General features: G+C 41.4%; 1 protein-coding gene across 2 annotated transcripts in view; it reads left to right on the top strand.

Annotated features, from left to right (window-relative positions):
- Positions 1 to 25,227, top strand: part of ppm1h (protein phosphatase, Mg2+/Mn2+ dependent, 1H) — a 38,364-nt gene extending 13,137 nt beyond the window's left edge. The window contains exons 3-10 of one of the 2 annotated variants that reach the window (XM_040026242.1): positions 434 to 790; positions 7,532 to 7,644; positions 8,642 to 8,726; positions 8,951 to 9,069; positions 15,227 to 15,290; positions 17,107 to 17,214; positions 22,674 to 22,825; positions 23,174 to 25,227. In XM_040026242.1, coding sequence (XP_039882176.1) covers positions 434 to 790; positions 7,532 to 7,644; positions 8,642 to 8,726; positions 8,951 to 9,069; positions 15,227 to 15,290; positions 17,107 to 17,214; positions 22,674 to 22,825; positions 23,174 to 23,321 — 1,146 coding nt within the window. In that variant the 3' untranslated portion in view covers positions 23,322 to 25,227. The remainder of the gene's footprint in view (positions 1 to 433; positions 791 to 7,531; positions 7,645 to 8,641; positions 8,727 to 8,950; positions 9,070 to 15,226; positions 15,291 to 17,106; positions 17,215 to 22,673; positions 22,826 to 23,173) is intronic. The other variant, XM_040026241.1, reaches the window with a different exon arrangement.
- Positions 25,228 to 27,745: the final 2,518 nt, after the last annotated feature.

Genomic DNA, 27,745 nt, shown 5'->3' with positions numbered 1-27,745 from the left:
ATCTGTGGGGAGGTTTGAGCTCAGATCAGATTACGAAGTCTTCACACTGAAGACCGATGGGATGGATTTGAATGCTGTGTAGAAAGGCGCTCTCATCCACCAACTGTGAGCAGCGCAATTTACATAGTACAGCTTCCTGTTTGTGTTTGAGAGCTGTACCTTGAGTTCAACTGGTTCTGATTTGGTATTAAAAAGGTCTCTCTTTTCGCTCCGTGCACCATTACAATGATTGTACATCAGCGGCTCCTAAATGTCACGACTCTTTGCCCATCAGGCTGTACTTCACATACTTCCACCTTTGATATTCAGTGGATTTTCGGCGTGCAGTTCATAGATCAGTATGAATGCAAAGTCAGATGAAGTTCCTCCTCTCGCATTTTGCATACTTAATGTTGACACATTTTTATTTACTTTGATTCTTATCTGTTTCCAGGACAACTCTGAAGACCTAACTTTACACTACTGGGCATTGTTCGATGGCCACGCTGGCTCCGGGGCAGCTGTAATGGCCTCTCGTCTTCTCCACCACCACATTGCCCTGCACCTACAGGAAGTGATGGAGATCCTCTGTACTCCTAACCTTGTGCCGCCCACGTGCCTGGGTGAGGAACCTATCAATCACCACCTCACCCCTTCATCTCAGCGTGTCCTTACAAGGGCTGCATCGCTCCGGGGTGCCGCAGGGGCTCCGGGCTCCCCCAGTACCCCACCGACACGCTTCTTCACAGAGAAGAAGGTGTCGCAGGAGAGCCTGGTGATTGGAGCCATCGAGAACGCCTTCAAAGACATGGTAAGAGGCACGTGTGTGTGATCTGTAGTTGTCTTTTGACCTGTAAACGTTCCATGTCAAATGCATAGATTGTATATAAAAGATGGATTTAGCCACAGTGGCGTCATAGATTGATTTGCAGGATACCATCTTGAAGGCTCGAGAGGAGCATTTTGATTCTATGGCACTTTTGGGCCTTTCATTAAAGTCAGGTGGTGTATCTCTAAGCAGAGCACTTTACTGCCCACACCCACACCTGTTTTTATCCCCTAGTTAAAAAAAATGCAATAAATGTAACAATGAAAAGAATACAAAGAAAAGCTTCTCCTGCTCTTCATAAAATGACGCTTTTCCAGCTGTTTTGCCTGGAAGCAGGGCGTTGCTGGAAATGAAAAGATTAACTGTATTCTGTTAAGCTAAGCTACAAACCCATAACCATATAATACTTTTTGATCACTGCACACACCTTTAGCTGTCATACACATACAGGGAATTTCCAAACTACTGTTCTTTTGCATCCCACGCTCCACTTCATCACTGCCTGCGCACATACTATAAAATTAATAATCTTCACATCTGTTAGCCTCTAGTTGCTATCAGTAAATGTTGATTTGTCATGATTAGACAGTCAAGCCAATTGCACATAAGCCTCCTAACTTCCTGCTGGTGTGTAAAGGTGAGCGCGTACACACATACAGCACACAATATAATCTGTTGTTTACGGTGTAGAAATGACCCGAGCTACCCTTTCTGCTGCTAATTTGCTCAGTATGTTCAGTTATACAGCTGTAAAATAATTATGTGCTACACTATTAAATGACTTTATCCATTACATACCTTCACGGTCCCTCAGGTCGGCAGACCAGCTCCTCCTGAGCGTGCCCAGGACTAATCGTAAGCTCAGAGGGGATCGGGCGTTTGCTGTGGCAGCACCAAAATTGTGGAATGAGTTGCCTTTACATGTTAGACAGGCACCTTCCTTATCTGTTTTTAAATCACGTCTTAAAACATATTTATTTACCTTGGCTTTTAGCACAGCAGGACTTGTTGATGTCTCTTAATATGTTTCTTATTAATTATATTATTTTTAATTTTAAGATATTTTATATGTAATTTAAACTGTTTCCTCTCTGTTTTATATTTGTAGCACTTTGGTCAACATTGTTGGATGTAAAGTGCGTTATAATTAAAGATGCTATGCTATGCTATGCTATGCTATTAGAGCCTACATTAGTATTTCTCATTACGTCTTCGCCTTCTTCATCTGCCTCTTCCTCTACCACTGCCCTCTCTTCTCCCTAATTTCCATGCAATCCTCTTCCACCTCGCCTGCAGATGCAAAGTCGGGGCTCTAACACATGAAATCATCCATTCTTATTTATTCCCAATATTGTGACACTTACTTATTGTCAGCGGATTAGATGTGCAACCCTACCGTCTCCACGCAGCTGACAATAAGGTGGCTACATAGCAACGATCATAAGTTAACATTTTCCCAGTTAATATTACGCGCCTAAAAATTACACTATTCCTCTAATTAACAGTTTCTCACATTGTATGAGAGTTTCTTTACTGAGTGTCTGAGTCCAGCGATGTTAGATCAAAGGAAGTTTCACTAACACTGGCTAACAGCAGCTAATCAATGCAAAAAGAGCCAACTGCTGCCATCCAGTGGTGAGATTTTCCACATTGTACCTTTTAAATTGACTGTTTCTGTATTAACAGTACTGCAGGTTTTAATGGGCTTGTCTTGAGCATCATCCTCCAGCACTTTAGAGAGGAGATTATGTGTCTCTGACAGCTGGTTAAAGGTGATAAGGTACTTATGGCGTGATCACACGCTGTAAATTTTACCAGAGGCCTGATAGCCTGAGTCAGACGGCAAGTAGCACAGCCAGGAGAAGTAATGTACTTTCGCCATAAGCTGCTGCAGGTCATAAGCACTCGGCATCTGGCTGCGCTCTAAGTGGATGCTTGAGATTTAACCCGTGGAGAGGCCATGGGATCAAGAGCAGAGCTAATCAAAACAGTGCTAGCCTGTGTGATTGAGGGGTCAAAGTTCACTTTTTCAGTTTCACCTTCAGGCTCTCTGTTCTTGATTATGTTTGTAATGATCCTATGCACGCCTGTATAGGGAGATTAAATTCTTAAGTCAAAGAGGGTTTCATTTGCAGTCATTCGCAGTTTCCCATGTAAACAGTATAATGCCTGTCAGCCAGTTTACATAAGCAAAGGTTTTTAGGTATGTTCAGAATTCCAGTAAAACAGGTGAGAACTAACTGCTGATGCACCTGTACCTCAAACATGGAATTTACTAATGATTAAAGCCGGAATCTTTTTGTCCCTTAGCCCATAATGTGCATTTCCTGGGAACGTTGCTTCCGGCTGCTGTGTTATACACAAGGGATCGCCACATGTTTGATTTGGAAGATTTTTAGGTGATATGTTCTTTATAACACAACACAATTTGTGTCACCACACTTGTGTACACCACACATCCCCATGTTTAGACTAATATCTGTGTGGTGGAGGTAAACCCCCTCCTGTAATAGGCTAGGCCTGACACTGAATTATCCTTTTGATTGCAAAATCATAAATTCTAACTGTAAAATGTAACACAGGTCAGATATTGGTGAATGGCAGTGTGGACCAGTCTCCTTGGAGAAATCAGTGCTTAATGCCGTCTAGTGCTTCCATTTGTTGACCACTAGGTGGTAGTGTGTGGTTAGTAATGTTTAAGAAGCCGCACTGCCAACCAAAGAGAAATTGTGGACTGGTGCTCGTCTGTCTTTGTAGGTACAGCAATGCTTTTTGCAGGATTAGTTAACTAAAAGTTCAACTGTGAATTGTTGATTATTGAACTGCTGATTCGAAGTTGTGAGGGATGTTTTTTGAAACAGTCAGGGTGATTACTGAAACAATGTCAGGCTAACATTTGTTGAACATTGTGGCATTAATTAGTAGAAATCAGGTTTCGGGTTCAATTCAGTGTTTCACCGAAAAGGCAGCACATTCTCTGTGGTGGAGTCCTCCTTACGCTTTTATTTTTCTACTTGCAACCAACATTGGCTTCTTTTCCTCCCGAACTTGCCCCTGAAAGAGCTATTTTTTAAAGCATATATTTTAAAGCACATACAGTGTATTTTAGGTTCATTGTTCAGTGCTACACTAATTTGTTTCTTCAGGTGGCCACAGCGTGTTTTTTCTTACAACACAATGGGTTCTAATTACAGTACTTACTCTCCTCCCGAGCTGTCACTTATTTTAATTTCAGTAATCATTTTTCCGTAAAATTAGATGCAGTTTGGTTCAAATGGCACACATTTCCTCTTGGAACAAAACACTGTCAGCTCTGCTCCTGCTGAGAAACTACCCAAAAGCTGATTTTGGCAGAGTCTCACCCCTCAAAGGATCTAGACCTGTTTTTCTTCAAGGAAGCTCGTTTTTACCCCCCATAAAGAAAGCAAGAAAGAAAGAAAGAAAAAAGAAAATGGAAAGTGTCAGGGAGTCTTGGAAAGGTTTGGTCTCACAAAAAAAATCTCACTCAATCTCTGTATCTTATCAGCAGGCTCCACCTTCAGTTCTGGCACACATCCCCATTGGAAATAGAGGGGCTGTTGAGGCCTGATAAACCCTGTGTAAATATCAAAACCAGTGTTAGCTGATAGACGGAGGTGTATCACCTGAGCTGTATCTTAAGCCAGGGCAGGAAATATGTCAGTACTCACTCACCTTTTTTTTTTTTTTTGTCCAATTTATTTGTAGATCATATCATATATACACTTCGTACTATGTATACATCGTATAATCGAGTTTAGCCATAATAATTGTCTTTGTACATTTTACCACTATTTTTGAACTGTGGGGCTTGGTCTCTGATTTGTAAGCTTACATTAGAACTACATTTTCAAAAGCTACAACATGCTTATTGACTTTTTAAACTAGCTTATTAGCTTTGCAGCTTTAGGAGAGAGACTCAAACCAAGGTTAGCTTAATTAGCTTAATTGGCTGAAATACCAGCTCATCAGTTAAAAATACCTAAGAGCCAGAACGAGAGAAATATGCGTACAAGTTATAATCACAGGTTATTTGAAAGTGTTGTGGCCCGAGCTTTAAAATAGTTTTGCACATAACCTCTCATGTGACAGTGTAACATTTTGATTTATAGTTATAGCCTGTACTGAGCTAACAAGCTGCTTACTGTAGCAGTATATTTATCATGCAGACACAAAACTAGTATTTATTTGCACAGTAGTCGACTGTGCAAATGTTTTGACTCATCCCTCATATCCTCATATCATTCACTTGAGTCCCACCACCAGGACTGCATACAGTCATTTGAAAACATTGTTTTTCATACGACCTTAGTATAGCAGTAGTGAACAGTAGGTACCTGTCAAATAGGCTTGTGGCTGTGTGAGTGTGTGTTTGATGCTAGGATTGTTTTTCTAATTTGCAAAAAGATTTCACCCAAAGGTCTTTTTCTGCATTCAAAATCAACTGATAGTTACTGCTGTCGCTAATTAGTTCAAAATGATTAATTCCGTTAATTACCTGCCACACTGTCGATCATGAGAGCTCTCTTGCCTGAAATTAATCCTCTTTTCCTGTTGTGACTGTCCTGAGTTATTTCTTTTCATTTTCTGCTTTTGGACCTAATATCTTTGGGCTCTCTCACTGATTCAGTAAACTCACTAAATGATAAGGCTGGTCTGAGCAGTACTGTGGCCTTCCTGACTGGAAGAATGACACACAAAAAACTTTTGGTCTTTGAAAATGCAGTCACACAAAATGTGAGTCTACCTCGTGTCTATTTTTGACTTTTAGAGCAACTTAAAGATTTTTTTTAAAACAGCAACATCCAAATTATTTATGGGCGCACTATACATAAATATCAAATTCAATTAAGTTTTATTTATATAGCACCTAATCACAACAACAGCGACCTCAACCTGCTTTATGTTGTAAGGTAAAGACCCGACAATAATACAGATAAAACCCCAACAGTCAGAGGACCTCCTGTGCAGCCAATTGGTGACACTGGGAAGGAAAAACTTAGGATAGGAAGAAATCCTGCAGAACCAGTTAGTCATCTTCCGCAACGAACATGGTTGATGGGCTGATTGGTTGATGGGTTGGTACAGCTAAAAGATTTTTTATGAAATGTTTTCCCAGTTGTGTTTCACTGAGTTGAGATTCAGCTGTCTGATGCGATATAGGCGTGAATCGTACAATACCTTTTGTGTATACTTGCTGTACTTTGAAGTGGGAAACAATTGCTTAATTCTGGTTGGACTCTCCTTGTTAGAATGTCCGATTAAATTTGTTTTAATTCACTTAATGTCCCTTTAATTGTTGGTATGTTGGCTAGTTTGTTGATATGTTGCACGACTGATGTGACACTGAGGGATTTCAGACTAACAGTATTACTTGATGGTATTTTTCTTCCTTCCAGGAAACAATAAAGATGCAGGCCTGTGCAAAAAGCGCTTCAGCATTTATAGTAGTATGGTATAAAGAGATGAGCATGTATGAGCGTTGAACTGCTCTACCTCTTTCTTTTTTTGGTCTGCCTTCTGGTTTAAAGCTCAGTTGTTTCTTCCTGGCTCAGGCGCACAGGAGAAAGGTGTAGATGTTTATGCAGACATTTTCATTATTGAAGACTTGCCTGCAGCAAGAGGTATTGGATACAGCAAGGATAAATATGCATAGCTCGCTATGGATTCATAATTCATCCAGGGTGAAGGACACATTTGTTCACCCCTCCTATCCTCCAACCCCTTCCTTCAGCCCCCTACCCCCAGGAGTGTCTGCTGGAGTGCAACCCACACACACGCGCACTCAGATTCACACTTAATGCATCTTACATCTGGACACGAACACATAGTTATGCACACAGAGTGCGCACACGCTGCATTCCACTCCTGTCTCCTGTCAGAGAACCACACTGCTCGCACTGCAATGCTCGCACGCTTACAGAGTCGTATTCAGATGGAGGGCGTCGGCGGCAGAGCAGAGGGCGATACGCTTTAGTAAGGGGTGACATCCCTCATGGGAAAAACGTGCTAGGGATGAACTTGCTGCAAATGTGTTTGCCAACATTATCAGCCCCACTCAGTCTGTTGATAGTGACGCCGGGATGGGAATGAGGTGCCTGATGGGGTCACTCGTTTCCCTGAAATATCTTTCCGCTTCTGTAGTGCGATTTTAAAAAAAAAAAAAAAAAAAAAAAAAAAACCCCAGAGGAGCCGTTACTAGCAGACCAGCAGACGGAGAGCACAAAAAAGGGTTAAATGCAGTCTGAGCGGCTTGGTTCAAATTTACGTTAGTGCTTTGATTAATTCAGTGACAGGTTAATTATTCATCTAATGAATGAACTGACGGCACGGTTTTCTTCAAATCATTTTTGGTTTAATTAGCACCAAATTAATCTGGGCTAATTAGCTGGTGTAATAATCATTGGGCCCCTCCAAACTTTCTCATCTGTCCTTTTTGGTTTCCATTATTTTTTATTGCTCCTTGACTTGTGGCACTCTTGATAAATGAATTCATTATGGTGCTATAATTAATAACGGCATCATGACAGGATTTAAGTATCAAGGCAATATTTTCTCAGTATCAGTTTTAAGCTGTATGGGGAAAAACAGTTTTTCAAAGCTGTGGTGATTAGAAACATGACGGTGTGCAGAGGATCGGTTGTGGATTATGTGTCCTCGTCATCATAATCTGTCTGTGTCTCTGTGTGTTTTGTCTTTTTTTAGGATTCACAGATAGAAAAGGAGAAGGCGGTCTACAACATCTCAGGTGGCTGCACATCGCTGGTGGTCGTCTATTTACTCGGCAACCTCTATGTGGGGAATGCCGGGGACAGCAGGTGTGATACACATGCAATGAGTGTATATGTAAGATACAGTGGGGTGGGGGGGGGGGGATGATTATTTGATCCCCTGCTGAGTTTGTGAGGTTGCTCGCTTGGATGTGAGGAACAGTCTCTGGTGTTTATGCTGGTTTTATTTTAATGGAGAGACAGAATATCAACCAAGAATCCAGAAAAAAACACATTGCATAAAAATACGCATTGATTTGTATGTCACTGACTAAAATAAGTATCCCCAAGCAAAACACGAACAAAGCATAACGCTTCCACCTCTATGCTTGACTATGGGGATGGTAATCTTTGGGTCATCTTTGGTGACTGCGGTCCAACTCCCTTCAGCTCATTTACAAGCTCCTGCCGTGTAGTTTTGGGCTGTTCCACCACTTTTCTCATGATCATCTTCACCCAATGAGGTGATATCTTCCATAAGAGCTCCAGACCGAGAGAGATAGTTTTTTCCGAATAATCACACCAACAGTGGTCAGCTTCACGTGAAGCTTCTTGTTAATGGTCTAACAGCTCGTTGGTCTTGTCCACAGTGGAGGGGAGGTTTTAATGAATTAAACTGATTCTGTGGACATAATGAGCTATAATCAGGAGTATCTCTAATTGCTTGGTTGATTGTAATCTGTGTGGCACACAAACGCACAACCAATCTGTAGCAGCAGATCGTAGTGGATCAAACACTTACTTCCCTTAATAACATTTTAAATTAATTTAGAACTTTTATGTGACGTGTTTATTTGTTCTGGATTTTTGGTTAATATTCCGTCCCTCTTCATTAAAATGTTGTTTATTTGTATGTGAGAAAACTAACAAATTCGAAAGAGGTTCAAAAATAGTGATTGCTGCTACTGCTGTAGCAGACTGTAGAATCTTCTTTGTTTTTGTCTCTGTGTTTCTCGCTCACCTTCTCGTGCCCTTTAGCCTACAGGAACAACTGTGTCCCTTCCTGGATGAATAGAGTTTTGCTTTGTCTGCTCCTCTCCCTCAGAGCTATCATTATCCGGTCTGGGGAAGTCATTCCCATGTCAGCAGAGTTCACACCAGAGTCAGAGAGGCAGCGACTGCAGTTCTTGGTAAGAAAGAACCTTTCTCAGCTCCTTTCTAGCAAGCACAGCTGTCAGATATTAGCAGAGCTGGCCTCCCCTCCTGTTGAGACACCAGCTATGCTTAGCTCTGTCTCTCTTACACGGCCTGCTCTCTGTGCCAGCTTAATAGACTATGGAATTGTTTTTCCTATCCCTAGGGCTAGTCAATCTTCTTCTCTTTCTGTTTTTTTTTTTCTCTTTTCATATCACAGGCCTACATGCAGCCCCACTTATTAGGGAATGAGTTTACACATCTGGAATTCCCAAGGAGAGTGCAGAGGAAGGAGGTGGGGAAGAGGATGCTGTATCGTGACTTCACCATGTCAGGATGGTGGGTTAATTAATACTTTCTTTTTTTTTGACTAAATTACTGATTGAATGTATGTCAGTGTCCAGTATCCACCTGGGAGGATAACATTTTGTTTTCTGCACTCAAGTCCTTCACATTTGTTAGAAATGCTGTCAGTGTTATTTAGCCACATATCTGGTTGAATGCATTTATGAGCCTTCTGAGAGAAATCTCTGCAGCCTAGACTATTATTTACATTCGATAGATTTTTGTGCAATGTACCCTATAAAGAAATGCATCTGTGTCCCATTCACAGAGTAATTCAGTTCATTAGCACTCCACAATCATCTTGGGAACTTTAGATTGTAAGGTCAGTACTTAACTATTAACACAATGGCCACAATGGGGAGAAGAAACTTTACTTTTAAAAAGTCATTCAAGTCATCAGTTGTCATAAAGAGGTCAGGAACTGTCCTTCGTATTTCTTCTTTTGTGTGTTAGTGGGCAAAGCAAAGACCTTGCCCTGTGTCCTAAAGTAAAGAGAAAAATAAAAAGTGTACAGGTGGAGAGAAAATAGAAAAAAATGTATAAAAACTAAGAACTGACAGACAGAAAAAGCTGAGACCAGGGCACCAGAGAAACGGAGGCAGGGAAGGTTATATATTGTATAAACATTGTGTTTACATTTTCTTTATGTAGAAATGGGTTCAAGGAAAGATCTTTTAATTTTGTAGGACCACTAAAGCTTTTAGTTATCGCTGCTGAATCTTCACCTTTTGCCATGGCTGGAAAAAGTAAAAACAATCTTTTAAACTAGCATTACCGCATTTCAAAAACACTCAGAAATAAAGTAAGGTCTTCATCGCTACCTTTACGATTAAACAGCTAATTTAGCATATTTACCCAGGTAACTTAACACAATATAGATTACAAAACTAAACATATAGAACAGTGCAAAGCTCTATAAATGGAAAAAAAAGGAAATTGGGTTACAGATTTATTAAAAATACGTGCAAACACAACACTCCTTATATTAATAATATTGAGCTCTCCATTCTGCTTAGGCTAGCCTATGAGATTTGCTATTCATGTATGACTTTACAGCATTGACGGTGTGTTTGGGTTCATTGCCACGCTGATAAATTCAGCCAATCAGATGCTTTCCGAATGGTGTTGCATTGCGAATCAAAATCTAGACAAGTCAAAAACCATGACAGAGCCTCTGCCATGTTTTACAGTTGGCTACAGACACTCACTGTTGTACCTCTCAGCTGACTTCCTCCTTACATCCTGATAACGATTTGACCGCTTTTAAAGCTTGAATAATTCATAAGTCAGTTTTAAGTGTTTCAACAAGGGGAAAAAACATTCTTCCAAAAATGCTCGGGTACAAGGATGGGGTTGAAAATGAGTGACAAAGCAGCCAATATCCAAAGAAAATCTTTGAAAGACCTTCAGAGAGCCTTTTATGAAGTTTGTGGATATGATTGTATTCTTATTAACTAATGACTCATGCATGCAAGCACACACAGACACACGTAAAGAGAGAGGGGATGAGAAAAATATAACGCTCAAAACCAGATGCTTGTTTCGAAATGCAGGTGCAGGTGTATTATTATTATTATTATTATTATTATTCACGTATCTGGTTCGTGGTGGTGGACCACAGTCAGTATTGGTGCTCTACTTGAGGTTTGACTAATTCTTAGAAAAGACTCACTGTTTTAGGAAATTGAACTGGTAACCTGTGCTGACACTGAGAGCGTGTAATATAGTTAAATATAGTTTTAAAAACAGTTTTTTATCCATTATTAATAATTACAGATCATTTAAGTTGATATGTAGAATGATCCCTTATTAAAAATCCCCAAACTATAGAGTGGAAAAGGCATTTCAGTTTAGAAAGCCTGCTTTTTAATGTGATTCTAATCAGACTTCTGCATCTCAGTCAGGATGCTCTGGGCTCTTAAATAGAGTTTCAGTGCCGTTTGTGTCACTTGCACTGCGACATACGTTGGCAGCATTCTATCCAGAGCTGGCTGAGATACTAAGCAGAATCCATGCAATGACTGGCAGAGCTAATTATTGTGTGTTTTATGTTTTGTAATGTTTCTAGAAACTACTCGTATTGCTATGCAGACGCATTTACAGGAGAGACACTCCTATCGAAGGAAAGCGTGAACTGAGGATGAAGTGGGTGACTGATGAGAGTTGAGCAGTATATATTTTTTTGACTCCACCTGCATGCAGTTGTGTTTTATGGCTCTGCTCAGTTGAAGCAGATGTAGGTCAGTCAGTGGCTGCACTTCTTATTGGGCCCAAAACTCTCACTCAGTCTGCCTGCTTACTGTCTGAGCAGCAGAGACAGCCTGTGATGTATTTTTAATCAGGTTCTACCCATAACCCAGTTATGGCCCAATTTCACCCGGACTAAGTCTGGGTCTTAAATTAGTACCCTGTCAGCTGCTGTAGCTAATTGATCTGAAGTGCACGGCTCTGACTTAACTGTGTCATCGTCTATAGGTGCAGATTATATGCTGTATAGGGAGAGAGGATCTTTTTTTTTTTTTTTTTTTTTAATCTTTCTTCAGCTTTCTGTCTGTGCATGTATATGTGTATGTGCAGCCTGTGTGCCCACATGCTGTGAGTGCGTAGGCGTACGCTGGCGTCCAATTCCCTCAAAGGCATCCGTGATCAAGGCTGCAGTCTAATGAAGGCATACAGGCCTGCAGCCCACCTCTCTGTCTCCCTCCCTTGCTTTCTTTACCTCCCCTCCCTCGGCCAGTTGGACCAGATTGAGGTTCTGGCGTTGGCATCGTCGGCTGTAATAGTGGTCATTGGCCGGCATGGCAGGCTGTGATATTTGCCCAGAATGATGGATGTTGAGCAGTCGGCCGTGTTCGTCATAATGTAGAAGCTGCGGTAACGCAGGCGGGCAGGTGGAGGGAGGGAATGAGGTTGGGGAAGAGGGGTGGGTGACTGGAGTAAGGAAAAAGAAGTAAGTGGATTGAGGTAAGATGTAAAAATTGATAAACAGATGAAGGAAGGATGATTGGTATGTTGTGTTGGTCACAAAGGAGGGAAGGGATGGATGACAGTGAATGGTTGTGAAGCACAAACAGTCGTATCAGTGGCATTCACTCAAAAGTCTGATGTGAATAGTCTTTAAGGTATACTTTTCTTCTTACAGAGTGTTGTATGTAAGAAGAAAAAGAAAATACCAGGGTCAGCCTTGAAAACTACCGGGTTCTTGTGGGCAAACACTTTTTTCAAGGTACTTGGCAAATAGATTTTTCCAGGCATCTCGGGAAAACGCGCCTCGTCTCATCTGCTTCTCTCTCTTCATGTAATCCCACACTGACTCCAAGACGCTGAGATCGGGGCTCTGTGGGGGCCAGACCATCTGTTGCAGGCCTCCTTGTTGCTAGAGATGGTTCTTCATGACTGTGGATGCATGTTTTGGGTTGTTGTCAAGCTGCAGAATGAATGAATTTGGGGGCTGATTAGATATCTCCCTGATTATAGCGTGCGATGCATCTAAACAGCCATAGTGCTGAAAACTTCACAAAGTGCTGTATTAATTTCGCCCGCCTGGAATCTCTCTGTCTTCCAGCCCTCCATCTGCTCCTTCTTTCTTTTTCCATTATGGCTTTGTATTGGTATGACTGATGCCTACAGCTTGCATTAGAGGAGTCGCTGGGTCACTGCCATTTTCTCTGGCCTTGCTTCACTCTTGAAAGCACCACTCAATCTATCAAGGTTGACCAAAAAAAATTGTTTTTTTTTTAAAAAACCAACTGTCAATTGCACTAATTTGTGTGACTCATCCAGTGCTGACATGGCCCGTTACAATGTCACCTCAGTATCTGTTGACAGGTGTGTATATATAGCAGTGTGCAAGCGAGTTATGACGCAGCGCATGCACTGCCAATGTTTTTCTGTCACCCCCTCTTTGCAGCGGGCGGAGGTGACACCACCTTCTTCCCTCCTGTCCACCTTTTAGTCACCTGCAGGGAAAACATGATACAACTCCTTCTGCCCTCTTTCCCTGGTGTACCCGCCCCCCTTTTAGTCACATGCTGCAATGTATCAGGCAACCAAACATCCTGCGGTGCTTTACAATACTGCAAAGTTTCATACTGAACCAATACCAAGTAAATACAGGGTCAATAAAAGGCAGGTCATGTAGGGGAGATTTTATGAGATGAATCATCATTAATTTGCCAATTCTGAACCCATTTTCACCAATAAATCCCTGTTTTTATTTTTACTTTACGTTTCATGTATTTTGATTTGGGGTTTTTGAAGATCTGGAGTGTAAATGCACCTGCCTCTACAGCACTTTACTGTAGGTTATAAATAAAATAGACGTGCCCAATTGATCTGATACCAATACCAATTCCAGCGGTAGTATTGATAATGTCGATATCTGGTTCCATTCGCCCACCTCTAACATCCCCTGAGCTGGGAAGCTGTCGGCATCAGTGTGGTCAAACAGCGCGGCCCTTGAGCAACTTTCTTTGCTGTTTTTAGAACTCAGTGTCCCAGAGCATGGAGCAGGTATCATAACAGGATTAATGTGTATCTTTCTCATTCTGTCACACTCTTGTTATCTCGAGTCAGACAGGCTGGATTCGCTGTAAACACTCGTCTCGAGGGGGAGGCCGTCCCTGACAGCAGGCTCTGGGGATTTTATCCAAGACATCTTTGAAATAATGACAGGAATGCGTGTCTCTGTGTCGTAGTTTTTGTTTGTTGTTTTTTTCAGGAGATTTAACAAATCTTGAAGGTGAAACGGTAAAACAAGAAGTTTTGAGTGACACAGCAGAAGTAGCACCTCTTCTTCTTTCTTTTTTTGTAACAAAAACAGTGAAGTCTTGGTAGATGGGTTTTAAGTTTCGTATCATCGGTCCTGCTATTTTAGATCTAAGAAACTGATGGGGAAATCCTTCTGAAGGCTCTTATTTGGTAATACAGCTCTCCTCGCTTAGATGAGGCTCTAGACTGTATTCCTGTGTTTGTGGGCTGTGTTCTCTGTGATAGTTCTTGCTTTCACAGTAAAAAAAAAAAGTGCTGAGTGCAGCAGTGTAGCGCTCGCCTAAGGTGGAAACATATGGTCTCTCTGAGTGAAACCAGCAGTAATGTAGAAACCATCCTGGTCCCCGCTAATCTGAAGTACATGGACTGTGGTGTGCTGGGCAGACTTGGGTCACATTCACAAATGAAACATTTGTCTTTTTAGCAGCTTTTCAAACTAAACATTTATTTTCAGGAAATTTCCCTACATGAAAAGCATCCCCCGATCCGCGTTAGGCCGCTTTTATGACCATTCTGAATATTCTTTTCCTCGCTCCCTGTGATCTGACGGCTAAAATAAAGAGAAACCTGTGTTTCTAATTGTATTTTCAACCAAGTCAGCGCTCGCTCAAGAGCCAGAATTTTATTCACAGCACCTGGTGCGAGTTCTGAATGGAAAACTCTGACCTGGCAGCTCTCGTGGAAATTGGCTGGGTTTTGTTATGTATCTGGTACAGTAAAGTTACACAGCTGCTCCTGTGAAGTACAGCTGCTCGCAGATGAATAGGAGCACACGCACCACGAGCAAGAGTGCTGGGTTTCTTCACTTCGACTTTCCGAATTGTAAAGGTGAAAAGTGTATCGCTTAGATCTGAGATGAATACAGCGAGCATTGTACAGCCTTCCTCCTCACAGCGCAGCTCTGTCTGGTCCCAGTGTGAAGATGGTAAATTATTCATTAGTTCGCATGGGGAGTTTAAAGAGTGCTCTGAGAACAGGAGGATGGAAAGTGTGGATTCTCTTGCATCATTTTAGCTGCTTTACTTTCAGACCTTCAGAGGCGTACATGCGCAGGCGCCACAGACAGTTGCAGAAAACCAACAGTGCACCTAGACTGTCTCGTGCAGGCGTCTTCTTTGTCGCTAGGGATACCTTCACAGGATCAGTTAGAAACGGGGGGGAAAAGAAAGTGAGAGAATTAAGCTAAGGATCTCTGTGTGTTTGTGTGAATTTTTAACTCTGCCTTTTCTCTCTCTGTGCCAGTCCCCTCATGTCAGCAGCAGGCCCTGTGGGAAGGAGAGGGGGTGGGGGTATGGAAGTGAAGTATCTCTAGGGCATGTGTGTGCAGCCTGCTATAAACAGGGGAAAAAAAACATTAACGTGTTCTGTATTCTTTGCACAGGGCATATAAAACCATAGAGGAAGATGACCTAAAGTTTCCCCTGATCTACGGTGAAGGGAAGAAGGTAAGAAGTGCTTCCACAGCCTCATGTGCCATGCATGTAATCAAAGCTCACCGGGGCATCATTGGTACACCCGACCTCACATCACCCAAATCGCTGTGTAGAGACATTCCTGGCCTTTTTGAATCCTGCACAACCTGTAGCACAAACGAGCTCTCCAAGGACTTATTATTATGTCTTTCAGCCAATTTAAAAACAAAAAACGAAAAAAAAATAGGCAAAGGTCTAATGTGATGGTCTTATCTGAGTCGTGTGTTAGATGGATCTGATGAAAGGTAACATATGCTAACTGAATATATCAATACTGAAAGACTGACTTGCACTAACAAAATCTTGTCAACGCTGAAAAAAGGGAAATGACACAGAACAAAAGGTCAAGAGTTTCCCCCTCGTTCAGTTACACTGTACATGCAGTGGTGTGTAGAAGCCTTTCTCTCTTTTTTTGACTTGAAAAGGTCAAAGGAGCAGTGTGATAGACCCGAATATGCTCTCGCCGTGCTCTTCCCCAGTTTTCACTTCCGTACATACAGAAAATAGATTTGAGTTTGACTAACAGCAGGGGAAAGATGTCACCCCTACAGTATTCTATGTGCCCACAACCGCATTCAGACTCACCCCGGCGCAGCTGCCGGTGCCCACGTCGTGTCCTCTCCCTTTGAAGTGAGGAGCGGAGATGGATGGCTAGATAGAGTGAGAGAGAGGAACGCCAGAACACTTCAAAGCCCCTGGTGCGCAGCCCTCTGGGCCCCGGCACTCTACAATTAATCCCAGGATGTTTTACCCCTTTCTCTGCTGGAGGAACCTTTCCACCACTTTAAAACACTCTCCCTGCGTCGTTCTGCATACTGATCCAAGCTCAGTCCTACTCGGCTCCTCTTGTGCTCGTGCCTAAAAGTCCTTTCTCTGTACAGTAGAGATTTCCAGACAATATGAATCAGCTTCAGGGAGGATCAAACAATCAGTATGTGATTGAAGTGCAGACTTTCAGCTTTAATTGCAGGATTTAAAAAGGGGGAAAAAAGCGTAGCACGGTGGTACAGTGGTTAGCACTGATACCTCACAGCAACAAGGTCCTGGGTTTGAACCCACCATCTGTTGCTGTGAGGCATGTTCTCTCTGACATGTAGTTAGTTTAACTAGTTTTTCTGAATTGGCTCTAGATGCCTAATGGCTGTCTGTCTCTCAGTGGATTGATCCAAAGTGCTACATTTACTCTTTTTATACAGAATCCCACATTTTCAGAGGCTCAAAAGTAATTTAGCAAACTAACATAATTTAAAATCTAAGGGCTGTTTTTAATACTTTGCAGTCAGTGCCTGAAGTCTAAAACCCACAGACATAATTAAACAAACCCAAATGTTAACCACATGTTCCAAATATTTGGAAAAATTATAATGAATGGTAGAATTATTACCACAGGCTGATGTTGTTGACATCTATCTTCCTGGTTTACGTGCGACCTGCTCTACACATGGTGGTTTATGCAAGATTTTAGATGTAAGATTTTCCTAAAAGCAAAGCGATTCAAGTAATCAAAACCTCTGGCTCGTTTCTAAACTGTTCACCAGTCATGGTGTCGTCAGGTTCTCCGATCTCTGCAGTCTGTGACGAAGAGCAGAAATGATGACCAAGCTTCAAAATGGAGACCCGAGTTTAAAAAGGCTTCCACGGTGGCCTTCTAGATAACATCTACATAACATCTCACTCATTATAAGACGATCAGTCGTGGGCAGAAATGAAAATGCCTTTCGTAGAGTTTGTTGCTGCTTTGTTTGACTCATACGGAGGCTGTGCTTTAAATGCCTCTGATCTTTTCCAGGCTCGCGTGCTGGCGACCATCGGGGTCACGAGAGGCCTCGGAGACCACAGTCTCAAAGTGCACGACTCCAACATTTACATTAAGCCCTTCCTGTCCTGCTGCCCAGAGGTACGCTCCAGTTTTAAATTTTTGTGTCCTTCTCTATGTCTGCCTTGGTCATGTTGTTAGAATTTTTGCCTTACAGCAAAGAAGGAAAAAGGATTCAGAGTCCTTCTGTTCGACCTGTCCAGTGGGTTTGGGCCTCTCGCCAAGTATTGACAAGAACTGGCTCTCCCACCCTCTAGGCTCTCAAGGATATGCAGTCATGTGAAAAAATAAGTACATCCCATGGGAGGTTGTTGGCTTTTATGGCTTATCTGAGCAACCAGACATTTGACAATTGTTGAAATACTGACTATAGATAACGATGATATTAACAAACACAACCACAGCAAATATGCAAAAATAGCCGAGACGGTGAGCGCACTACTTTTGTTTCCATCTTTTTTAGTTTCAAAATAAGAAAGTAAGAGCAAAGACCAGCCACACACTGCACGGCCGTCCTTTGGCAAACTATTACAGATTACAAAAGCATTTTGTAAACAGCAGTCTTTCAGTTCTTTCTGTGGATTTTCTCCTGCAGTTCTTATCTATAGGATACTAATTCTCTGAAACTCTTGGGCCGTTTTGTATGTACGACATGTATAAAGGTTTCCGATAATGTGCGTTTCGGGGGACTATGGGGCCACAGTGAAACCTTCGAACTTGAATGCCTTAAGCTTTTGTGGCTTTTGAGGTTTGTTTTGCATCATCATATCCTCTTTCATCTTCAGTTTCTCTCTTTTTTTCACAGGTGGTTTTCTTTTTGAAACAGCTGGTATTCAGTTGAATCTATTCTTCCCTAAACTAAAACGCTTCCCCCGGCCACTGGCCTCAGCACAAGTTGAAGGCTTTATCGATCCTCACTCCTTGTGCTCAACAGTTAGAGAGGTGCTCTTTTAATGAAATTGCGAACCTTGCTCTTCAGATGACCTTGTGTTATCTCCTAACACTCTTAGATATGGTGCGGAATACATATTTGAATCAATGACTGCAATGTGCCCAGTATCTGAGGCAGCGAAGCAACTTCCAAAATACAACATTTCTGTCAGTGTCCTTTATAGCTTGTATGAGGTTTTTCTCCCACAGAGCTGCCCATGTCTCACCAATCAGGTCTAATGTTACTGTGGCCAGACAGTAGCTTGGATTCATTTACCACACTTTAGGATGTTTGAATCTATGGCAACAAATCTGAAAATGTACCTACTTATTTTTAAAGCCACTTAAAAAATCTAAATCGTCTACAAAATATGAATTTTGTGTGCTATTCACTTGAGTTTATAACCTGCCTTAATAGGAACAATTTCTGTGGGTTACACTTTTTCACATGACTGCATCAAATGCAATGATTACATCGTCTGTCACAAAGCAGAAGAAGAAAAACCTGGATGTTAGCAGTTGTAATGTAATTGTTTTTTACCTTCTCACTCTTCTCAAAGAGTCACCTTCATCGGTCACTTCACAGCATCTATCCTCCGTCAGGTTACATAAAGTTGTTGCTATAAAACAGTGGGTGTTTGGGTACACAAATACAGAATGATGAAAGCAGAGCACTCTTGTGGCACATACATCGCTTGGACTGTTAGTGAGGAAATCTGTGCCTACTCCTTTTTGGCCTTGTTGCCGCGTAGCTGCTGAATGACTAAAATCTGAGAGATATGTTAAGTTATTCTGGGGAAGGGAGCCAAAGTCTGGGTTAGGGTTTAAAATCTTTTGCATTTGAGCATGTGTCAGGAGGGGAGGAGAGAAAACGGAATAAAAGGAAAAGTCAGAACAAGAGTGGCAGCATGTTAACATTAGTGCAGTGTTTTAGAGGGGCTCTTTAGTTTTATATTACCCTCATTGTGTCAGCCGCCTGATATAACGAGAGCGCAGAGGTAACAGCTGATAGCCAGTAACAGGAGGCACTGTGAACTGTGTGGTCAACGTGTGCGTTGATGGTCCCTGCAGTGCAGTGGATTGCAAGAAGGAATCCACTGCACATGATTGCAGTAGTCATGAAAACCTGCACATTCTCTTGATCTTTAATTCATTGCACTCAAAGTTCAGTCATAGTTCAGCCTCCTTTTTTTGATGTTCCTATAAGATGAGTGAAGTCAAGGTTTTTCCAGATAGAGCATAAAAACACGATTTCTATATGAAAGACGTGGTATTCCTGAGCATTAAGGGGCCATAATAGCCTCTTTTGAAGAAAAATAATAACAATACAATTAAACATCGGCTTAAGGGTGAAGTCACGGAGGGTCACTATGAAAGGCATGACTGTTAGAGTGCTGTGCACAAACAACAGTGATGACTGCAGCCTTCAGAGAATTGTTAAGAAAAGTAAATTCAACAAAATGGGAGAGTTTCACAAGGAGTGAATGGTGTCAGTGGATCAAGAGCCACCACACACAGATGGTCTTCAGGAAAGAGGCTACTGAAACGCTAATAAAAAGCCATGCCTGAACCAGAGAAGCATCTGACATGAGCTGAGGAAAGCAAGAAGCGTTTCAGTATCTCAGAGGTCCAAAGTCTCTTCAGATGAAACTAAAATTAGCATTTTATGGGAAAATCAAGGTCCTACAGTCTTGAGGAAGAATAGAGAAAAAAGGTGTTTAAACTCCAGTGTGAAGTTTCTGCCAAAGTGCCAGGACTACTACTAATTATTACTGCGTTTGACTGGCCAACCAAATCACCTGACCCCCAACCCCATAGAGAATCTGTGGTGTATTGTAGGAAGATGAACCCCAAAATACACACAAACTGAAGGTCACTGTCAAAGTAACTTAGGCTTTAATAAACCCATTCGTCGTCTTCAGGTTTTTTAGCTAATTCAGGGTAGCCTATCCCAGTCATAGGGTGAGAGGCAGGGTACACCTTGGATAGACCACCGGCCTCTCACAGGAGATATACAAACATTCAAAAAGAAGAATTTTTTCCTGATATTGACTTATTTTGACATCCACTAGTTTATATGTTCAAAGAAATGTGTGGGAGAGTGCCCTGCAGGGAATGTGAAAACGTCCTGCGGGGACATGTTTTCCCTGCACACTTTCAAGTTAGAATTACAGACTTCTCTCAGGTTGTGAATAAAAAATAAATAAAACAGGCTGACCTTGACAGTTTGAGTCATTTTGACATAGAATTTGGGTATTTGAGTAAAAATCAGAGGATCAGGTCCTTCCCTCTTCTTGACATACTATTGGAATGCTGCCTCATAGATTGATAGTCTCGCTGTGTTTCTCTCTTTCAAAGCCCGACTTACTGTTCATCTCAAGGTTCCCCACAACATGGAGCCTTGTGATCCACACACAACTCATTTTGATAATCTTACAGTGACTCTCCCTGCTTGCGTGTGGTGTTCTGTTTTTAAAGTAGCCTAAGTTGGTGTGCCTGCTGTGAATAGGCGACGCCTCCACAGTAGCAAAAGAATTACTTGAAGCAACCAAACAAAAGCCATCCAAGGCCACTGGGTATTATTTTTGCCTGCTGTTTCAGAGTATGCTTCTGTTCGCCCATAGTAATTTGAAAGACTGTGCCTCACCAGAGTTGCCACAGTAACACGAGTTTCCCTGCTTCAGAATATCTTTGAAGGATTGAGACCATCAACATTGTTTAGACAAGTATATGGAGGCGGATGTGTTAAGAAAGTAGAGATTAAATGGAAAGATCATCCTAGTAATTTTTCTTCTGATATTTTAAAAGATTCATGTAGAGATATCCACACTAAGAGACTTGTTACAGTACAGGTAATCCACAAAACAGTTTACATTGTGTTCTGTGGCTGCCATTGATTTTTTTTTTTTTCTTATAATCTCAGTAGCTTATGTCAATAAAAATGTTGGGTGGTCCAGCACTCTGGTCCAGAATTGCTTGAAGCACGACAATGAAATTGGAAATCCCTTGACTTGGCATGTAGCGCTAATGATAGATGAAAATTTTGGTTTCTAAGCTGTCAAATCTTTGAACAGTACCAGTCACTGTGTAAAAGATGGCCAGCGTGGCTCCACTCGGGAGCAGTTCAGTAATCCATTTTTTCTTAAGTCACTGGTTAGTGACCCATTAGCAAACATTATAGTATACTCAGGAGATCGAGCAGGTCATCTTCTAATCAGAAGGTTAGTGGTTTGATCCCTGACTCCTCCACTCTGCATGGAAAAAGTACCCTTGGGCAAGGTAGTAAATCCTGAGTTACCCTCTGAGTGTTAATGTTAGACATAGAAAGCACTTAGGCGTAGAAAAATTGCTTGTATGAATGCAGGTGGATGAGGCTTGAAGCAAGAAGCACTTTGAGTGCTCAAGTAAAGTAGAAAAGTGCTATAGATAAACCAGTCCATTTACCACTAAGATGGTGTACTTTAATCGGATGTTTCATTATTACGCCATTTCCAGCTTCTCCTCTGCTTGCCTTCTGTATTGCATTGTGGGAAAGCATTGTAACACTGAAAGCCAGGAGCAGGGAGAGTAGCAGCACAGAAAAGGAGAGGCGTCAGTGACAAAAGATACAACCCAGATTAAATCAGATACACGAAGAAAGAAAAACAGCTGGGATTGAGGCGGGTTGCAGAGCAGCCTGCAGAGGTGCCGAAGCTACATGTCCTGTATGAAACAGCCAAGACGGGTGGCAGAAGTGCATACATTTGTCAGTTAAGCAGGAGTATACATACTTACTTAGGTGCTGTATTCTACAATCACAACTTATTGACATATTATAACATATTAACCCCTGAGTATAATGTAATGAATCATGTGCACAGTAAGATTTGCAGTGAATCCTATGCGATAAGCACCAATGACAAATACAAAACAATGACTCCCCGAAAATGCATGAACCAAAAAATAACATGCCTGTACATGAATATGCAAGGAGTAAAAAACAGAGGTAATTGTGTTAAAATGTGGGGAGTAAAAGTAAAAAGTTGTCAGAAAAATAAACACTGAAATACAGTTATCTGACAATTTTGCTCGAGTACAGTAATAAAGTGTCTGTGCTTCATTGCTTCCCACCTCTGACAGGCAGTATGTTGTGTAATAGAGTATCAGCTGAGCCATCAGTTACAGAGATGAACTTCCAGGATTCACTCTGAGCCTTGTGTACAGAGCAAATCCTCTGCTCTGTTAGTTTTGAAGTATTGAAGTTGCATCCCGTTTGTCTTGAAATTATTAAATGCTCTTATTGCTGTAATTCAGATTCACCACCCTGGTATTAGAATATAATCTGGATCAGTTTACCCTTTCAAGATTAAAGATAACCACTAGGAGGCCACGGCTAAGGCTTAAGACTGCTGTCCATTAATTACAGAGTGAGCATGTTGAACAGATGAACGTGCAGCACATTATAAAGTGCGTTGCAGCAGCTTTTTCAGGTTAAACACAGCTAAAATGCACAATTTACCATCTATACAATATTTTCTGTCTATAAATATGTAACGGGTGTACAAGGTTTGTACAAACAGCAAAGTTTTACAATTCTTGATTCTCTTTTTTTTTTTTCTTTCTAACTTCAGGTCAGAGTTTATCCTTTAGCACAGTGTGAGCATGGAGCTGATGACGTTCTGGTGCTGGGAACTGACGGACTGTGGGACGTCCTCTCCAACCAGGAAGTGGCTGAATCGGTCGGCTGTTTCCTGGCAAACTGCGACCCTGACGATCAGCACAGGCATGTTCACCCATCCCACACAGCTGCAGTCGCAGACAGGCCTGAACTTCCTCTCACCTCTGTCTTGTTTGGAGAGGGTGAACGTGGTTATCTTCTCACGATTACGCAAATTTCCAAACATTCAGATAATGATGTCAAAGAGCAGCTCATTAACAGGATTCCCTGATTATTTCCTCGATGGTTTTACTTTTTTTAATTTTTAATTTTTGTTTGTTTTCATCTGACTGTGGGCAGAGGCATTTATTCAATGGCTGCACGTTGCCATTGTTCCCTGTTCTGATCATTATCTAATTGAATATCGCCGTGTGATGCTGACACCGTAACTACTTCTCACTTTCGTTACCTCAGGTACACGATGGCAGCTCAAGACCTCATAATGAGAGCGAGGGGGGTGCTGAAGGATCGAGGCTGGAGGATAGCCAACGACAGATTAGGCTCCGGAGATGACATCTCTGTCTACATCATTCCCCTCATGTATGGAAACAAGCAGAACTAGCCAAGCTACGAAACCGCAGCCATCGCTGAAACACAACCCTGCCTTGACCTTTTAAAACTTCACATGTGCAGTTTTACCTCATTCCTTGTTCTCCTTTTAAAAGTGCTTTTGTTTCTGCTCAGATCAAAACCTGATCTGTCTCAGTTTCACCCTGATTATCCTCAATCAGGGTGATCTCTCTCTCTCTCTCTCTCTCTCTCCCTTTTTTTAAATATTGAAAAGGAAACAATCATAAGAGTAGCTGTTAATGATTACTGTTATTATTGTTTTTTTAATTCTCGTGGAAGCCATCCTTAGCTGTGTTTCGGGGGGCAAACCCTGTAAACCTGGACTCTCGAATGAGATGACGACATCTCAGGACTGCTGTTACTAACTAATGCACAATATTTAATAATGTGAAAATGTAAATAATCTGAAACACAAGACATTGGTTAAGTGTGTTTGGCTGAACACCTGTACAGTGTTTACCCCCCCCCCCCCCCCAAACCTAAAGACTGCTGTAAATATGAATCATTCCAGCTCTGTTCCACGCACGCTTTTAACTTAGCCAGACTCAGCCATTCACTTTTCCACATCTCCCAGTGAAATGGGTGGGAAAAATGGGTTTCCTTCTGCTGACTTTCGGCTGTTACTTCTAATACTGCAGTTGCCATTTCTTTTGCTCATTTGTACCATTGCGATACTGCGTTTGCTATTAAGGAGAGATTTTTTTTATTATTATTAAATGAAGACTACACTACCAGGTGGAGTGACACTTAAAAGATTTTGGCCCAATACATTTCACACTCCTTATTTCTTTACTCTTGTATTTATTTGAATATCAGTTGAGATCTACAAAGGAAAACAAACATGTTTGAGACATGTTCCTCCTTAAGCTGTCGTTCACCTGCTGCATGTGCCATCATTAAGCTACGTAGTCATCCTTTACAGCAGGGGCATCAAATATAAGGCTCTGGGGCCAGAATTGGCCTGGCAAAGACTCAATCTGGCCCACTGGATGGCTTTGGGATATGTGAAAGAGGACATAGCATTTCCCCTTATGAAGATCTCCCTTATTGCCAATTATAAGACACCGGTAATAATGTAACAGATCAACAAAGATCAAAACAAAAAGGTTCCTGTTTTCTCACTCAACTTTTTTTTTTAAATGAGTAAAAATAAAAATAAAACAAGACATTTTCTATGAATTAACAAAAACCTTCAGTTTTGTAATTACAAGAGCGCGGGGGGTAATGAGCCACCAGAAGCTTTTTCTGTAATTTTTACACATTTATTTATTTGCACTGACCGATTTCTCTCATTTCCAACAGCTACAGTTCTTTATCACGTAGAAAAATTAAAAATTGCACTTCTTTTTCTTATAGTAATTGGGATTAAATGTGTAGTCAAATGTCTTTACACTGACAGAAGGAGAGGAGTATCGCTGGTTCGGACCAACTTAACATCAAAGTGGGCCGCATGTGGCCCATGATGTAAAAGGAGTTTGACATCCCTGCTTTACCTCATAGAACCTTTTCTCAGATTTATTGTTCTCATTTTAAAAAAAAATCAAAATGTATAAATAACAGGTACCTGTAACGACGCTGATGTTGCAGATGTCCCTCAGAGCATAAATCTGACCCGTCATTGCTAAACTTGTGTCTGAGCAGTCAACACAGTTCTTACGTTACGGAGTGGGTTTCCATATTTTATTTCAAATTGTACTTTTTTTTATTTTTTTATTTTGAAGGTGAAAATGGTGAAACTGAGTCAATTTATTTAAATGTAAAAATGTAAATAACCTTTTCCAGCAGACAAACTCTCCCTTCCTTTTACTGTAAGTCACGCATATCTTACCGAAACCAAAACACACATGATTTGTACTGTTTTAGAATCCCATAGGAACAATAAAAAAAATAAATGTGAAGAAGTTCATTTTTCTGCTCTATTCAAGTAGTTGATCAACAATTGTGACAATTCTCTGCTGCCTCAGTGATTTAAAAAATAAATAAATGGTGTTGATTGATCCTGGCTCTGGAATGCACTTGGCAGACAGCTCAGAGTATTGGGAAAAGTAGTGGCCTGGCCTCTTTGGTAACTGTATCAAATGAACTTTATGAAAGAAAAGATTTTTTTTAAAAATGTGAACTGATATAGCGCTGATGTAAATGACTCATCAGATACGATCGAATACTGGATATAAGTGATTCTGCATCAAACAAGAAATTTTCTTGGAACTTAGACTTTAATGGAGACAGCATCTGCACCACATAAGACCATCACTGCTCTGACAAACTGTGTCAAGACAGTCCAGAAGCAAAAATGTGGATGAAGGGTATTAGTTCACACGATAGCCAAACTCAATGAAGATTTCCTGGTGGAGGCTGCTGCAAGGAAAGTAATCTTGACTTTTGAAAAACACGTACGTACACGTACTTGATTGCTTGACCAAAAAAAGGTACGAAATGTGGGCCTTTTTTTTTTTTTCACCCAAAAATTCTGTCAATGCAAGTCAAACATCTGTGGAGCTAAAAGGAATATCTGCAACATTTTTGCTGAGTCCTTCTCCGGTGATGTCATACTGAATACTTGATATACCTGAGAGACCATGGATGTAAATTAAATTAACATGTCAGGAGAATAAAACATCCAATATGAGTCAGGAGGGAAAGTAAACCTGGCTAAACTAATTAAATGTTTGAAGTGAAAGTGTTAGTTTTTGGATTGGTTAATAGTGCCCCCACCCCACTCTTCCCCCACTCCCCAGCTGTGACACTCAAGTCCCCAATATGTAGCTAAAATAACCTCCAAACAAACAAAAGAAAACAACTGCCTTTAAATATACATTCAGGAATATGAAAGGAGGATCGTGTCAAATGAAGCATTAGTAAAAACTGTGTTCTTGTGCACAGGAAGTTGGAGAGATTGGATTTCGTTTAGTTCTCAGACATCAGAGTTGCATCACTGACGGTGATCAGTAAGACCATTTGTTCCTGACATCCTTTCACAGGCACTGCTGCATAATGCTGTTTAACACGGGTGTGGAATGTTGAGCAAGGTCCTGCAGTCATGTCATCCAGGTCTTTGCTGTTATTTAAACTTTTTCTTTTTCCATGTTCAATTTTTATTGGTAAAATTTGTACTTTATAGTTTCTCTGTATTTCTACAGTAAATAAATACCTAGGATTATGTTTATGGAGCTGTAATTGCTGTTATAACCAATGTTATCCTTCCAACATGTCAATATTAAGATATTGCATACTTGATCACCTTTATGAAAGCATGTGGAACGTGCTCAGAAGATTTTTTTAAGCGCTGTCGTGGGAATCTCACACTCTTGGGTCCTCTGCAGGAGCTGGAGGGCCATCTGGTCCCCACAGGCCAGCACCGCATCCTCCTCCAGTCAGGCCAGCTCGGATCTGGCACTCCACTCCTACTCTCCACACGTGTGTGCGTGTGTGGTCCAGATTGGATGACGACAATGATGACACAGTCATTCCTGTGGGTGGCTTGTTTTTTCCAAGGTCACAGCACTCCCACCCCACCCATGGACAGATCTGAGGGAGATGCTGAGTGGGCTCGGAGTGCGATACTCATTTGCTGTAATAGAAGGTGATGCGTTACCTCGCTGCAGTGCCGCATGGGACAGTCGAGGGCACGGCCTTGAAACACTCCTTTTGGAGGAGGATAAAGGTAGTAAATAACAGTTTTATTTATTAACCCAGCCCTTAGGAAAAAAAATAAAAGTGCTGCCTTCCAAAGAGGCCTGAATGTAACCAGTTTGTGTCAATGAAAGGCAAAAGGAGAGATAGTTTTTGCTAAATATCCGTGTTTATTACTTCAACATTATACATTAAACTATATATTTATTAGTTAAAAATATATTTTTTTAAACATTGTTCACCTAATAATCATGCGAGCCCTCTACACACCAACACAGATAAGCTTTCAGAAACAGTGTTGATTTCAGTTATTTTTGAACACGTCTACAAAGGTGCCAAACACTTCCATCACCTTCTTAAACGTGACAAACTGCTGGTTTTCTCAGTCTTGCCCCCCTCTCTTTTACAATCATGCAGAGGGATCTGATAACACAAAGGACACGCGAGGGTTGACCGTCCTGTCGGTGCACCGCTTCATCTGTGCAGCTGTGATACCCATCTGAGCTGGCACTTTCCACAAAGGGGACTGTAATTTATTGCTTTAGGGTTTCGGCTGCCTGAAGTATGATTTATCTGCAGCAAATGAGAGCTTCAGCATAAGATGGATGAGAAGGACACACTGTAGGCTGCCTCTGTGTTGCTCAGTGATCCATAGACCGGTTCCCTTTACAGACAGGATATGATAAATGATGTTTGGTTTTGCCCTCCAGGCTGGATTACTTGCATTTCTTACATGGGGGAGTTATTTGAATATATGCAACGCCTGTAGGACCTCTGCTCCAT

Source organism: Simochromis diagramma, unplaced genomic scaffold (assembly GCF_900408965.1).
Source record: "Simochromis diagramma unplaced genomic scaffold, fSimDia1.1 OVJJ01000293.1, whole genome shotgun sequence".
NCBI lineage: Eukaryota > Metazoa > Chordata > Actinopteri > Cichliformes > Cichlidae > Simochromis > Simochromis diagramma.
Note: the sequence above shows the minus strand (reverse complement) of the source record. Positions and strands in the feature narration are given on the sequence as shown.